The following is a 15,705-nucleotide window of genomic DNA, read 5'->3' as shown; positions in this document are numbered from 1 at the left end:
CACAGTTTATTAATTACAGAAACAGAGATAGGCAATTGCATGTCAGAACGGGCTCATCGCCGGAGGCCCTGTCCGCGACCGACAGGCGCGCAGGCCAATGAGCGGTTATGAAAGTTTTCCCTCCTCCACATCTTCTGCTGTGACTTAATATCATTAACAAGGGTTATGTGTGTGTGTATATATACAGTATATATATATATATATATATATATATATATATACACACTGTATATATATATTTCATTTATACACATCTCTATATATAAAAGTGAATGTATGTACAGTATGTATGCCTGTGTGTATCACTAACCAATCACGAAGCATCTTTCATTTTACCAGAGCTGTTCAAAAGTAGCTGAGCTGTGATTGGTTGCTATGAGCAAGTTTTCCCACTTGACAACACCTCAGCAGACGCTGACATGGTGGGAGAAATCGATCATCTTCGGGAACATAAGCTCCCAGCCATTGTCTGCCCCCTGAAAGGAGCAGAGAGCACATGACAGAAATGAATCCCCCCTCACTGCCCATATCCCCATCACACATCCTCCATCCCGTAGGCACATCTTCCCTCTTAAAGGGATCATTGGTATGGAAGTCAGAGCAAATCCATCCAGGGCTTTGGTTTTGACCCCAGGCCTCTCTTAAAGGGATCCCTGGTATGGACGTTAGGACCGTTCCACTCAGCTCTGTGGTTCTGACCCCAGGGTCTCTTAAAGGGATCATTGGTATGGAAGTTAGGGAAAATCCACTCTGAGCTTTGGTACTGACCCCAGGCCTTTCTTAAAGGGATCTCCAGTATGGAAGTCAGGGCAAATCCATTCAGCGCTTTGGTTCTCACCCCAGGTTCTCTTAAGGGAATCTCCTATATGGAAGTTAGGGCAAATCCCTCAACGCTCTGATTCTGACCCCAGGGTTCTATTAAAGGGATCATTGGTATGCAAGTCACGGCAAATCCACTCAGTGCTCTGGTTCTGATCCCAGTCTCTCTTAAAGGGATCCCCGGTATGGAAGTGAGGGCAAATCCACTCTGCGCTTTGGTACTAACCCCAGGCCTCTCTTAAAGGGATCTCCGATATGGAACTTAGGGTAAATCCCTCAGCGCTCTGATTCTCACCCCAGGCTTCTATTAAAGGGATCATTGGTATGGAAGTCAGGACAAATCCACTCAGCGCTCTGGTTCTGACCCCAGTCCTCTCTTAAAGGGATCCCCGGTATGGAAGTTAGGAACCTTCAACTCAGTGCTCTGGTTCTGACCCCAGGATGACAGGATGATGTGGGATATTAGGGGGAGTAGTCTGGTGGCTCTGGATGACGGGATGATGTGGGATATTAGTGGTAGTGGTCCGGTGGCTCTGGCTAATGGGATGATGTGGGATATTAGGGGGAGTAGTCCGGTGGCTCTGGCTGACGGGATGATGTGGGATATTATAGTGAATGTGGCTGTGCGGAGTATGTGGGGCTATATACTCAGCTTTATATATATATATATATATATATATATATATATATATAATCATTATAATTTGTAATAACTAACCGTAGTTAGTTACTATGCCCGGGCAGCGCTGGGCTCTTCAGCTAGTATTTATATATATATATACATACAATTAGCATGGCAGTTTAAGCACCGTTAAAATATATAAGGGAGGGAGGGTGGGACAAAAGCTTCCAGGGGTCAGCTGGAGGAAAAGGAAGTTACTGATCCGGGCACCTGGATTTAACCCCTGTAGATGTGGCTGTAGGACCCTACCCCTTTAATCCCATTGGACAGCTGAGCATCCCAGTTAGTGCATCAACTGGAGGGTAGTGGGAGGGAGGAATTAGGCACTGAACTGTATTTGTTCTATCTTTAGCCATATGGACTTCCCAGTCAGAGGCATGTTCCTTAATACCGTGCCTACCATTACATCTGGCTGCCAGCGGAGATGAGGTGATGGTAGTTCTGAGTGTCATCCCTCCCACAGATATGTGCACTATTTCTAAGATTTACCAGGAAACATAGTTCCAGGAAACATTCTAGAGGGGTCTGACAGCTGCTTTCCTTCCACTCCCACATGCATGACATACTTAACTAGATGTGTATTTCCTGAAGGAAGTACAGATAGTGCTTTGAAAAGGTGCCCGGGCTGCCCCTTTAAGAGAGACTTGCCTGCTGCCCCTGCAAGACTTTCAACTCCGGATCCGTTTTAACTGTGGGTGCCTCTCAGGGGCCACTTTGGCCTGTGGGGCCCCTCAGGGTCTGATTTGGTGGGTGGGGCCCCTCAGGATCCGATTCGGGGGCCTGGACTCCTCAGGGCTTGAATTGGTGGACGGGATCCCTCATGGTCTGATTTTGTGGCCGGGGCCCCTCGGGGTCCGATTTTGTGGGTGGGGCCCCTTAGGGTCTGATTTTGTGGGCGGAGCCCCTCTGGGTCCAATTTGGTGGGAGGGGCCCCTCTGGGTCCGATTTGGTGGGCGGGGCCCCTCAGGGTCCGATTTGGTGGGCGAGGCCTCTCATGGTCCGATTTGGTGGGCGGGGCCCCTCGGGGTCCGATTTGGTGGGTGGGGCCACTCTGGGTCCGATTTGGTGGGCGGGGCCCCTCGGTCCGATTTGGTGGGAGGGGCCACTCTGGGTCCGATTTGGTGGGTGGGGCCTCTCAGGGTCCTATTTGGTGGACGGGGCCACTCTGGGTCCAATTTGATGGGCGGGGCCTCTCAGGGTCCGATTTGGTGGGCGGAGCCACTCTAGGTTCTATTTGGTTGGCGGGGCCACTCTAGGTCCTATTTGGTGGGCGGGGCCACTTTGGGTCCGATTTGGTGGGTGGGGCCCCTCAGGGTCCGATTTGGTAGGCGGGGCCCCTCAGGGTCTGATTTGGTGGGCGGTTCCACTCTGGGTCCGATTTGGTGGGCGGGGCCACTCTGGGTCCGATTTGGTGGGCGAGGCCACTCTAGGTCCGATTTGTATGCCGGGGTCAATCAGCCTCCGATTTGGAGCCTGGGGTCACTCAGCTTTCAATTTGGCGCGCCGGCCCTTTAAGACTCATTTTGGTGCGCCAGCCCTGTGGGGTCATGTATAGTTTGTAAGTGTTGGCATAGTAACTGGGTCTGCCTGCGCATATCAATGAGAAAAATGCATTCCAATGACGGGAAAAAAAAATTTCAAATGCAATTGCGCAAAAACTGCAAATCCGATCGACACGAAAAATACTTAGCCCACCACTCGTGGACGCTGGCTTCGAAACGACGCCTCAATGGAGTCTGTGCGTGTAGCGGTTCGGGCCGCATTAATTGCGGAAAACTGAATAATAATAAGAAGAAGAAGAAAAAGAAGAAGAAGAAGTTAGCATTGTTCGGACAAGATAGTGCTTTTTTCAAAACACTATAATTACTTAATCCAGTCTAGTCTTTACTAGGTTTAGGAAATATATAAATGCAAATTATTCCAACTTATTCCTCAAAATGTTAAAAAAAGCTTGTCTATTTCTGTTCTTAGGATGACCAAACACCACTGCACATAGCGGCTCGCCTTGGGAAAGCCGACATCGTTCAGCAGTTACTTAAGCAGGGGGCAAGCCCTGATGCCTCCACAACCTCTGGTTACACTCCACTGCACCTGGCTGCCAGGGAAGGTCACGATGACGTAGCTTCTGTGTTACTGGAACATGGGGCTACTTATGCAATAGTCACAAAGGTAAGGTAGTAACATATATGGAATGGAAGCCTTAAATAATACTATGAAATAAAGCTTTTCTTATGCATTGTGGTGTTAGGGCTGATGATTTTCTGTTATACTTTTTGATCGGTTTTTACTCTTGTTTCATTATTAGTATACTGCTTTTTGTTATTCTGGTACGGCAGTATACCAGTAATGTGTACTTGGGTTAGCGTTCTGGTTCGAGTGGTTTATAGACTTTCATCTTGGGGATTGAACCAATCTGTGAGTCAGTAATTATGAAGGGAAATAAACTATGGAAAGGTAAATGGAACAAATATTAAGCAAAGGAGCAAAACCTGTATAACCGCATGTAAAATATATATTTACAGAAAGGATTTACTCCATTACACGTTGCTGCAAAATATGGAAAGATTGAAGTAGCCAAGCTCCTTTTGGAGAAAAATGCATCCCCAGATGCAGCTGGAAAGGTAAGTATAGGCCTAGATTTTTTATCCCATTGTAAGTAAAAAGGCAAAAATTGTCAATCAGAAGAACTAAATGTCACAAATGTAACCATTATCTACAAGTACCTTTAATTCTTATTGTCTGAGTTTGTTGCTTTGGATTTAGAGACCTCCTGTGATTTGAAAATTTCAGCAAGTCCCTGATTATGATTAATTTTGGATAAATTGACACTGACACTGAGGGCAAAGCATATCCCCTTTTAATAGCATTGTAAATACTAGTACTAGTTTTATCATTGCATACAAGCCATCTCACGACCCTCAGGCAAGTGATCGACTTCAGATGAACTTCTGATGAACCTCATGGCTGGTTGTGTATGGCCCTTTAGTGGACGTTTCCATTGCTAATTGTACCTGCAAGCTGTCTGACGTTCCAGAAAGTAAGAGTATGTTCACACGTGCCAATTTTATGCAGTTTTGAAGTCATAGTCAGAAGAAGAAGCATATAGGAAAGATCCTACTTCTCTATTTCCAATCCCACTCTTAAAAACTGCTGAATTAGCACATGTGAAAGCATCCTGTCTGAAAATGCGAATTCACAGGAATTTTGGATACATTTCTGAACAGAAGATATCCAAGAAGTATAATTTCTCCTTGTGAGAATGACATGCTAAGCATGTCGAAATGAGGAGACTTAAAGGCGCAATGCTCCTCTGGGAAATATGCTAGTTATGCAAATTGTCTCTTCAGAGAGGGAGAGGACTAGAACTCTAGTGCCACCTATTGGAAGTAGCGATCCTAAAAGTCAATGTCGACCCTTTAACGAGCCTTGTTACATGACTTAGGATTAAAGCCAAGCCAGAATCGAGAAGATAGAAACCAAACATGGCCATAATTTCCATATGGTTCTACTATCCCTTTAATTGAAACTATTAAACAAAAAAAATCTATTCATATAGAATACAAACGATGGCCGAAACCAAAGTTTGCTTTTTTTTGTCCTTAAAAAAGTGTCGTTAACTTTGTCCCATGCCTTTTGGGGAAAATGTTCAACTTTTTTCATCTCAAGTCTGCTCTTGATACATTAAAAAAAATTGGTTAGCTATGCAAATTTGGTTTAAATCAAATTGAAGAAATGTAACTTATCAAATAGTTTCACGAAAAGTTAAAAACTGAATCCAGTAGTTAGCCGAAGTATAAGGGTATGTGCACACGCTGCGGATTTGGCCCTGCGGATCCGGAGCAGAATCTGCTGCATTGTACAGTACCATTATAACCTATGGAAAATGGACACCGCTGTGCACACGGTGCGGAATTTTCCGCGCGGTTTTTGCTGCGGTTTCCAATCCGCAGAAAGAATTGACATGTCATTCTTTTCTGCGGATTCCGCTGCGGTTTGCCATCTCCTCCATTGTAGAGGTGATAAACCACAGGGCAAAACCGCAGATAAACCGCAGGTCTTCTGACCTGCACATTTACCTGCGGATTTTGCAAAATCCACGCAGAAAAATCTGCAGACCAATCCGCAACGTGTGCACATACCCTAAAATCATCTCTAGACAGAAGTTTTATATCTAAATATTAGACAAAACCCAAATAATAATGTGTGTAAAATTTTGATCAATTTGGGTCAAACAACGGCAATGTAGACACAAGCAAAACAGACTTCCAATGATTAATTCCCCCCAAATTCTTGCAAAACCCTGGAATGTGACGATCTAATTTAGGTTACACTGTTATGAATGAGTCACCGTAGGAGGCAAAAACAGAAATACTAGCTAAGTCCAGAAAACCAGAGAAGTTGGCAGCTATCGGATTGCAGACCCCTGAACCTAACAACAACAACTAGCAGTAGCCGTGGGGGGTTCCTACGGTGCCCTAGACCCCTCGATCACAGCCGGAGAACTACATAGCCTAAAGACAGAAAGGGAAATCTAAACTGCCCCAGAGCAGACCCCAAAGCAATAGGCAGCCCCCAATATAAAATGATGGTGAAGCAAGATGAAAAAACACTAACACAGATAGAAAGATAGGCTGAGCAAATGATGGGGCCCAAGCTAACTAAATAGGACAGGATAGAAAAGCTGCTGTCTGCAATCTGCCAAAACCCTCTCAAAACAAGAGCCAACAGACTGATAGGGAAAAAAGCCCTGAAGACGCTAGGCTTCAAAAAGACTATATCAGTACTCAGGTATTTTCTGAAGACAGAGCAAAAAGGAATTCCGCTCAACCAGCAGGGGAAGGCAGAAATCCAGAAAAACAAGGCAAAACAAAACCAAAACACAAATGCAAAAAGCAGAGCAGAAAACTTAGCTTTTGAGGAGCAGGAATCAGACTGGTCTCCTAGAATCCCTCAGAGAAATCACCCGCAAGGCAGAAGGGCATCGGCTGCTTTATATCAGTCAGCAATTCCAGTCACCCAGTCATCATCATTCTGCTCAGGTGCTTTGTAATCAGCCTCACTACCTTCCTTCACCTGAAGAGGGAGTTCATCAGACCTCAATGGTGAAGGGGAAAATGAACTCACAACATTACACATATTAGTATTATACTATGATAGTATTAGTAATCCTCATACTATAATAGTAGTATAAGTAATCCAACTATGTTCTCTACTTTCTCAATCTACTTTCTCAAGGGGGACACTTATCCATGTAGCAGTCATATATGCTAATCATATTGGGTTTACAAAGACTATCTGTTCCCTTAAACTAGATTAAATAATAAACTTAAAAATTGATTACCTTAAATTCATTAAAATGATGTTCTGGCTACTACTAACATGCAGAAATAACACATCCCGGTAGTCGCCAATTGGGCAGAATAAGAATTCTACTTATCACAGATTTCCGCATTGACATGTTGTGTGACCTTCATTGTTTCTGCATGTCTTTAGAGCGGGCTAACTCCACTGCATGTAGCGGCACATTATGACAACCAGAAAGTGGCTTTATTACTCTTGGATAAAGGTGCATCGCCCCACGGAGCTGCAAAGGTAACCCACCTTTCGTTATATAGGCATGATATAGGCCAATTTCCTTGCTCATGTCATCAGAATGACTGATGACAATTTACCAGTTTGGGTTTATATGTACAGACAGTTCTAAGACAAACTATGTTGATCCATCAAATAGATGAGGCTGATTTATCAATACAGTCAAACTTAAGCTGCAATTACACTGAATGCGCACTTAAGACCGTTCACGACAATCTTTCAATGTAAACAGTCTGCCAATCATATGTTGAAGAAACAATACACGCTCATCTGTGAAATGATCTTTTTTGCAGCGTAAAAGATCATCATTCTTGTCGATGTAGATTCCTTTGTAAACAGGAGTCGCACTGCCAAGAACCAAATCAGCTTATGTGTAGTGTGCAATCTATTCCAGATCTATTACAGGTCGTTCAGTGCGCATCTTTTACAGTGGTCTGCTTGTTTAAACAGACTACTAAATGACCATCGATAGGTAAACGTTACTGCCATCGGTTGGTCCATATAAACAGACCCATCCGTTAGGTAGTCTTAAAATGCGCCAAAATCATTGTGGTTCATGGTGTTTGATAAATCTGGTGTTAGGCGTTGGGTTCCTGTGGCTGCACAGCAGGAATCCCGAGCCTTGCATTCGGCAGTCTCCCATTCCTCTCCTGCCGCAAAGGAGGCTGCTCAGCAGACTCGTCGATCCCAGCGCTCTGCTCAGACCAGCTCTGTGGGTTTGGTTGCTGCTGCCACCTCTGGTCCAGCTATAGCAACACATGCTGGTCAGCAGCGAGCTACTCCAGGGACTAAGTCCTCCTTTCGGTCCACTGAGCATGCCCGTGGGACGATCTCTCATTGGAGATCGGAGGTCACATGCTCAGGTCCTTCTCTAGCTCGGATTGGACCATCAGGAAGGTCAGGAAGGTCCCGGAAGGGCGCTGCTATAAAAGGTTCACATGGCCGCTCGGCCATGCGCTAGTATAGACTGCATTACCAGACTGTGAGGAGTGAGTGTTGTATGCATGTATGAATGTCTCTGGTGAATGACTCATTAAGAAACCCCTGCCCTTAGTACGCATGCGTTGTACAGCCTAGCCTGTTAAGCACTCGCCCAGGCTTAGGTGTAGGTAGAGGCAGAGTCTGAGACTGGCATTAGTGTCCACCGGTGGCTCTGCACGCCACGGTGCACGTGCTCAACACTCCACCATTGTCAGCGTCTATAGTGGCGTCCGCAGGTGCGACGCTGCACGCTCAGAAGGTCTAGAGGGACTCTGACCTCGTGTCCTTGGGGCAGAGTTCTGTGACCGCATTCTGTGCGCTCCATTGCCGAGCTCTGTGAGCTAAACCGGCTCCGGCATTTATGTTCTGCGGTAGAGTGGCTCTGTGAGGTAACAGAGTTCGCCCTGTTCACACTGGGTGACTTTAACCCACGTGTGACCTTTTATATATCGCTTTATACTTCTGCCATTACTAAGCAGCAGTTTACCACCCCTGCACAGTGGACCCCGGGCTGCGAATGCACCTTACTATTATTTTATTATTTGGTGCGTTCCGCCAGCCCTAACATTTGGTTTGATGCTAGTCACTATTCACGGACAAACCGTGAGGCTTGGTAGTCAAAAGGTCCGAGGTCAAAAGCCAGGTGGGTGCGTCATAGACAGAGGGGTGAGACGAAGGTGGAGTCAGGAAACAGTTCAAGGTCAGAATTCCAAGAAGGTAAACAATCACGACAAAAGGGGCTATGCAAAAAAATTGTCAAGGCAAATCAAAGGTCAAGCAGCAAAGATCAGAATACAAGAACAAGAGCACAGAGCAAAAACACACCATTTGAGCAAGGCTACAAATTACACATTTACTTTGTATTTCAGACAAAAAAAAGTATATATATTTTAATCTTTTACATTTTAAAAATTACAAAAGGGAAATTGTACCCATGCAAAAGTTTGGCGACCCTGCATTGTTAGTACCTAGTATCATGTAAACACTTTTTGTAGCCAGACTAGAGTCTTTCAATTCTTGTTTAAAGGATTTTCATCCATTCTTCCTTGTTACATTATAAAACATTGTAAGATAGAAGACAAAGATGTTTGAAAAGTGTCATATCCAGGAAATAGTGATCATTTGTTCCATGGGCTATGTATTGCATTGCCTGTGTCTGGCATTGCAATACCAGATGTGGCCTATGTATAAGGATGGCACTGTTTCAGTGGCATATTCAACTTCCACATGTGGCTCAGGCTGCTGCACAGAGGCCTGTGCCGGCTCCTAAAGCAATGTCTGCACTTGCCGAATGTTCAAAGAACCACTGAAGCCAGGGACCGGATGCAGCGGTCAGGTGACTAGAAGAGCTCCGTTATTGGATGTAAGTCTGATGATGTGCTTTTCTAGGCCCCTGACTGATGCAGCTACAGCGGTTCTGTCAACACCCAGACAAAGCACAAATTGCTTCCAGATCTAGTGCAGACCTCCAGAGCAACCGGTGCTAGATTCATGGGAAAATCAGAAGGTGAGTATGCCTCTATATGTTATTTTGAAAATATCTATCCCTAAAAACAGTTTAGCTTTGGAGAACCCTTTTCATAATTTGTGAGCAATGACATGTGTCATTATGCTAAGACATCCCACAATAACAGGCATACCCTCAGAGACAGGGAGTAGTGACTCCTAACACAGAAATGCATTTGACATTAGACATCTGTAAAACATGCTCTGTGGGTTGTGGCATGCACATCTGATATCTGCTGAGTGTCCACACTGACCTTTTAAATGAAGGAGTAAATAGCAATCGGCATGATAACAAAGTGTTAAATATAACCTAAAGATTTTTTTTAATTACAAATCGGCAGGAGGGTGCAGGGACTTGGGCTATTTTTCTGTGTGTGACTTCAACATGAGCAATGTCCACCTAATATTGAGATTAGAAACTAAGATCTCTTTTCTCTAATTCTGGACAACTCCTTTAAAATGAATCACCTATAAATACTGATCATAGCTTTTTATGTGAAGGCGTGATAGCAACAAATATCCCATATGCTTAATAAATCCCATCCCAATACAAATCCACCCATTATAGCTGCCCCAGATAGTTGTAGCCATTTTTGATGCCATACAGTTTATAGAGTTCTTGTTCTAATTTAGCCATCATCCAGGCATTAAAAAGTTATGATTTTTTTTAGAATATTATGCTTAATTACCTTATTTTTTTTCCATTTCTCCCAAAACCATGCTGCACTCCTGTTTGACAAGGTTAGTTCATGCTTCTTTAAAAGCTGATTTTGACTGCTGCTCAGCCAGGACTACTCTATATACAAACACACAGAGCACAGGATTTCCCTGCTGTCCATTCCTGCACTCAGATGGAGATATTCCCATAATCAGTTTGCAAACAGAATGTAGAGTTTGTCTGAGCAACAATTGAAGTCAGATTTTAATGAAGCATGAACTGGCTGTATAAAACAGCACTGTGTGGGAGAGATTATGTAAAAGTATTTTACAGAAAAATCACAACTTTGGAATGCCTGGATGATAATTAAATAACAGAAAGTTTAGTTAGTTTTTCAGGCCTCATTCACATTTCAGCATCTTCCATTACTGCAAAGTCAGCGGTTGGTCTAAGTAATGGGAGAGGTAAAAATTTTAATATATATTAATATTTAGTTTTAATTTCTTTTTTTGGCTTAAAGGGGTTATTCGAGACAGTCATATTTTTTTCTTATGGGCCTAAGAACTAACAGCCTTAGCTGCTAACTATCACCTATTGAAAAATCCAAAATAGAGATAAAACACATCTAAAAAATAATATATGACGCAGTGCGTTTAGGAGCATCACTGATGATGCCCTTTGTGTGACACATGCGGGTCACTGACTTCATAGGGGGTTTTTTCCTGACCCGCCGTGTCACATGGGCAGCCATGAAGTGATGTAACTCCCGGCGCTCGCGACATGCATGCATGTTCCGATAATCAGGCCTGTTTAGCTGACATTTGTGGTGGTAGTATTTCGGGTAAGTCCAAACACACAACATGTCATAGTCCCCTGAGGAAGCCCAGGCGAAACGCGCGTTGGGTCTGCGGGTCAGGTGTTGCACATGGGCAGTCATGATTACCATCAGGAGACCCTGTCTGATATTTGTCTCCCAATAAAAGATTCGGAAATAGGGTTTGCCCACCCAATTCAGATATTTTTCTGTTCTCTGACACTGATATCACTGGACACAGTGGCTTTTAGTCACACTGCAGTTTATCTTTTATTCTTATTCCTATTTTCTGTAGACTTACCTATACATATCCTTTAACACTGGATTAAAGGAACAATGCTGTCTGTCAATTTTGTGGGTATGGTGGGGTTGGTCTTTTTATGCTATATATTCTATCAAATAGGATTCTGCATGGTAAGGTGTACAAGTCTGATTTACTGATGTTCAGTGCCATGGTAAAAATGATCAATCATTGTCACTTTCCTTTCAGAATGGTTACACTCCTATTCACATTGCTGCAAAGAAAAACCAAATGGACATAGCTACCACCTTACTCGAATATGGTGCTGATGCCAATGCAATTACCAAGCAAGGAATAGCTCCTGTCCATCTAGCTGCCCAGGAGGGCCACGTGGATATGGTGTCTCTGCTTCTCACCAGAAATGCTAATGTTAATGTTAGTAACAAGGTACTGAAAATACTACAAAAATACTCATCAGTTAGAGAGAAGCCATATTATATAGTGCCAACATATTCCAAAATGCCCAGGAACTCGGCTTGTCTGATGGAAGTGTCTGAAGTGTTATAAAAAAGGGTTTTATCAGGTTAATAAAGTGATAGTGAAAAGAAATAAAGTGATCAGACAAGAAAATCAGGTTTGACGTCTTCCTTCAGACCTTAGACAAACATCTGTTTGTGCCTTAGGCAAGAATTGTCACATTTAAAGCATGGCATGAGGTCGATCTAAAGAAGAAATATACAGTATGTATGTGTATATATACACTGCACCAAAAAATGAAGGGAACACTTAAACAACACAATGTAACTCCCAAGTCAGTCACACTTCTGTGAAATCAACTGGTCCAGTTATGAAACAACACCAATTGTGAATCAATTTCTCCTGCTGTTGTGCAAATGGAGCAGAAAACAGGTGGAAATGATAAGCAATTAGCAAGACAACCACTATAAAAGAGTGGTTGAATAGGAGGTAAGCAGAGAAAAGTTCTCTTTTATCATCCTTTTTGGCTGTTGTTTTGGTCATTTTTGCATTTTGTCATTGCTCTCACTCCTAGAGGTACTGTACAGTAGTGTACAGTAGCATGAGGTGGTGTCTACAACCTACAGAAGTTACTCAAGTAGTAGTAGTAGTGCAGCTCATCCAGGATGGCACATCAATGCAAACTGTGGTAAGAAGGGTAGCTGTGCCTGTCAGCACAGTGTCCAGAGCATGGAGCAGATACCAGGAGACAGGCCAGTATGCCAGGAGATGTGTAGGGGTCCATAGGAGGGCAACATCCTAGCAGCAGCAACGCTACCTCCTCCTCTGTATAAGGAGGAACAGGAGCAGCAGTGCCAGAGCCCTGCCAAATGACCTCCAGCAAGCCACTATCAGCCATGTGTCTGCTCAAACTGTTAGGCCGGGGTCACACTGGCGAATAAAACGGACGAATGCAATGCGATAAAAAATCGCATTGCATTCGAACCCATGTTATTCTATGGGGCAGCTCCCATCTTGCGATTTTTTATCGCATCCGATCCTCTGACCGAGACAATTGCAGCATGCTGCGATTGTCACCGATTTTCGGATCGGATTCGACAATGCATGTCTATGGGGGCGAGAAAAAATGGGAGTAAAAACGGACCCGATGTGTGAGTTGCGATAAAAATCGCACCAAAAGCCGGCAATTTTTTTTCCTAAAGACAGTAAAATCACAGTGTCCAATTAAAAAAACCAACAAAGTAATAGATATAGACACATTAAATAAATATATATATATTTTTATATATATATATATATATATATATATATATATATATATTTTATACATGTTATAGAGACACATTTATATATATATTTCTAGTTCATACAGTTCTTAATTGCAGAATAGCCGCTGACACATTTGCCGGCTTTTGTATAACATTCTCCTGCCCGACATGAAATGACACATGGTTTACATATAGTTAACCATTTAATTTCATGTTTTTTATTTTATGTCTCTCACTATTAATTATATGAGGGCTTGTGGGTTAAATTTTGGGCTTGTAGGGGTTCATTTAAGGGGTTAATTCGTTGTATTAAATTACGGGGACTCCCTGCAGCCTCAGTGACGTCAGCGGGAGTCTCCGCAATTTAATACAACGAATTAACCCCTTAAATCTGCAGAAAGATACAAAGTGGGAATAAACTCTTGTCTCTACCTGAAAAACACCTGGAAAAGTTAATCATAGAGCAAAAAGTTGTTGCCAACTAATATATCTATACATTACCTTTGGATTTTGCAATTATTACATATCTGGGTAGAACATAGTGGTTGGGATAGACTCCAAGGAATCCTAAAAAAGTTTAACCCCTTAATGACCGCTAATACGTCTTTTAACTGACGTGAGATATAAGAGAATAGCATCTCCATACAGGTGACAATCCAGCAGCTGTCAGCTGTACACTATAGCTGACAAATTGTTGCATCAGCCACGATCAGTGTTTGCACCGTCCAAATCATTTTAACCCCTTAGATGCTGCTGTTAATAGTTACAACATTATATAAATGGTTAACAGAGTGTGGGGGCTTCCTCTTTATCCCCATCGGCACCCTGAGATCATGATTGTGTGGTTCTGATGTTTGCCATGGCAATTTATGAACAAATAGCGGCCTTAGAGCCTGACGGCTGTTGTAACCTGTTCAGAAGTTAAGCGGCAGTTAGGTGGTAAAAATAAACTTTTTCATTTCTGTCATGCCACTTTGCATTAATTCCTGAAAATGACCTGAAGGGTTAATAAACTACCTGACAGCAGTTTTCAATATGTAAAGGGGTGCTGTTTTTAAAATGGTATAACTTTTGGGGGTTTTCCAAAATATAATACCCCCAAAGTCACTTCAAACCTGGATAGATCCCTAAAAAATTTTTTTTGGAAATTTCCTTGATAAAATGAAAAATTGCTGCTACATTTTTAAACCTCCTAAAATGCTAACAAAATAAAAGAACATTTTACAAACGGTGCTGATGTAAAACAGACATGTGGAAAATGTTATTTATGAATGTTTTTGTGTGGTATGACAATCTGGATTAAAGGGATAAGCATTCAAAGTTTGAAAATTGCTAATTTTTTTACATTTTTCTCAAATTTCTGATATTTTTTATAAATAAAAACAAAACATATTGACCTAAATTTACCGTTGTCATAAAGTAGAATGTGTCACGAAAAAGGAATCTCAAAATCACTGGGATTTGTTGAAGCGTTCCAGAATTATTACCACATAAAGTGACACTGGTCAGATTTCAAAAATTTGGCTCCGTCACTAAGGGGTTAAAGGATTAATCGATCACTATTTTTATTTTTTTTTACTATGGGCCTAAAAACTAATAAACAGGTGGTTGGTAACTAACTGCCTTTTCTACCCAGTGCCGGCACAGAGCGGCCGTTGACCGCTCCTGTCGGCGTTTCAGCTGCTCAACATCAACAGAGCAGCTCCTCTTCTGGGCTTCTCTATCGTCGGGGCGTGACTGCCGACATCATGCTGATTGACAGCCAGCTCCCCGCACAGCAGAGCAAAAGAGATCCCCTATTTGCCTGCAGGAGCAATCTGTGACAATTGTGTGCCGAAAGAGATCAGCACTAGGCACAACAGGCAGGTAGGTATTGACTAGGTGCCTGTTAGTTTTTAGGCCCATAGTAAAATAAAATCATTTGAATAAACCCTTCAAGAATCAGTTTAGAGGTTACAAAAAGGTCACTAATATTTGGTGAATAGAAATAATAAGTTGTCCTCATCATACTAAATACCGATATTTCACATGATTTATAGAGCGGACTGACACCTCTACACTTGGCAGCTCAGGAGGACAGAGTCAGCGTTGCCCAAGTCCTCTTCAACAATGGAACAGTCACCGACTGCACAACTAAGGTATTTATTATTTGTGTGCTGGGTACAATAGGAGATATACGGTATGTGCCCAATGCAAAAATCTTTTTATGAGGGCAACTTAAAAAAATATATAAGTGAGTAACATGGTAGCATTCGATCTGTCTCTGATAATGCATACTGAAGCCGGTTGTATGCATCCCAGCTTCATTGGTGCACTGACCAGGGAGGCAGCAGTGACACAGGACTCAGCCAGCCGATACCAGTGGCTCTAAGCATCATGTGGTTGGCTGTGTCCTACGTCACCTCTGCTTTCCTGGGCATGCCCAGGGCACCGATGAATCCGGGGTGGATACACCCAGCTTTCTGCGTAATGTCATGGAAGCCGAGATTTGCAAAGAACCGGCGGTGATGCCGCTCCTGCAGAATCATATTACGCATGCCCACAGGGATGTGATTACAAGATTAGTGGGATGACTAGTCTGGAGAAATCAATGCCAATTACCATATTGCCGCCAAAGTTATAAAATAGTTTTTTGCCATATACAGTAACCAATAAAACTATGAAAAG

The 15,705-nt window shown here is 42.9% G+C and overlaps 1 protein-coding gene across 17 annotated transcripts in view; it reads left to right on the top strand.

The window, feature by feature from the left end:
* Nucleotides 1–15,705, top strand: part of ANK3 (ankyrin 3) — an 891,037-nt gene that overhangs the window by 671,718 nt on the left and 203,614 nt on the right. For all 17 annotated transcript variants that reach the window (XM_073548271.1, XM_073548272.1, XM_073548270.1 and 14 more), the window contains 5 exons: nt 3,473–3,670; nt 4,024–4,122; nt 6,995–7,093; nt 11,543–11,740; nt 15,078–15,176. In XM_073548271.1, coding sequence (XP_073404372.1) covers nt 3,473–3,670; nt 4,024–4,122; nt 6,995–7,093; nt 11,543–11,740; nt 15,078–15,176 — 693 coding nt within the window. The remainder of the gene's footprint in view (nt 1–3,472; nt 3,671–4,023; nt 4,123–6,994; nt 7,094–11,542; nt 11,741–15,077; nt 15,177–15,705) is intronic.

This window comes from Dendrobates tinctorius, unplaced genomic scaffold, assembly GCF_039654945.1.
Source record: "Dendrobates tinctorius isolate UK_male_01 unplaced genomic scaffold, ASM3965494v1 ptg000156l, whole genome shotgun sequence".
NCBI classification, from domain to species: domain Eukaryota; kingdom Metazoa; phylum Chordata; class Amphibia; order Anura; family Dendrobatidae; genus Dendrobates; species Dendrobates tinctorius.
The sequence above is the reverse complement of the archived record's forward strand: the minus strand, read 5'-3'. Positions and strand labels throughout refer to the sequence as shown.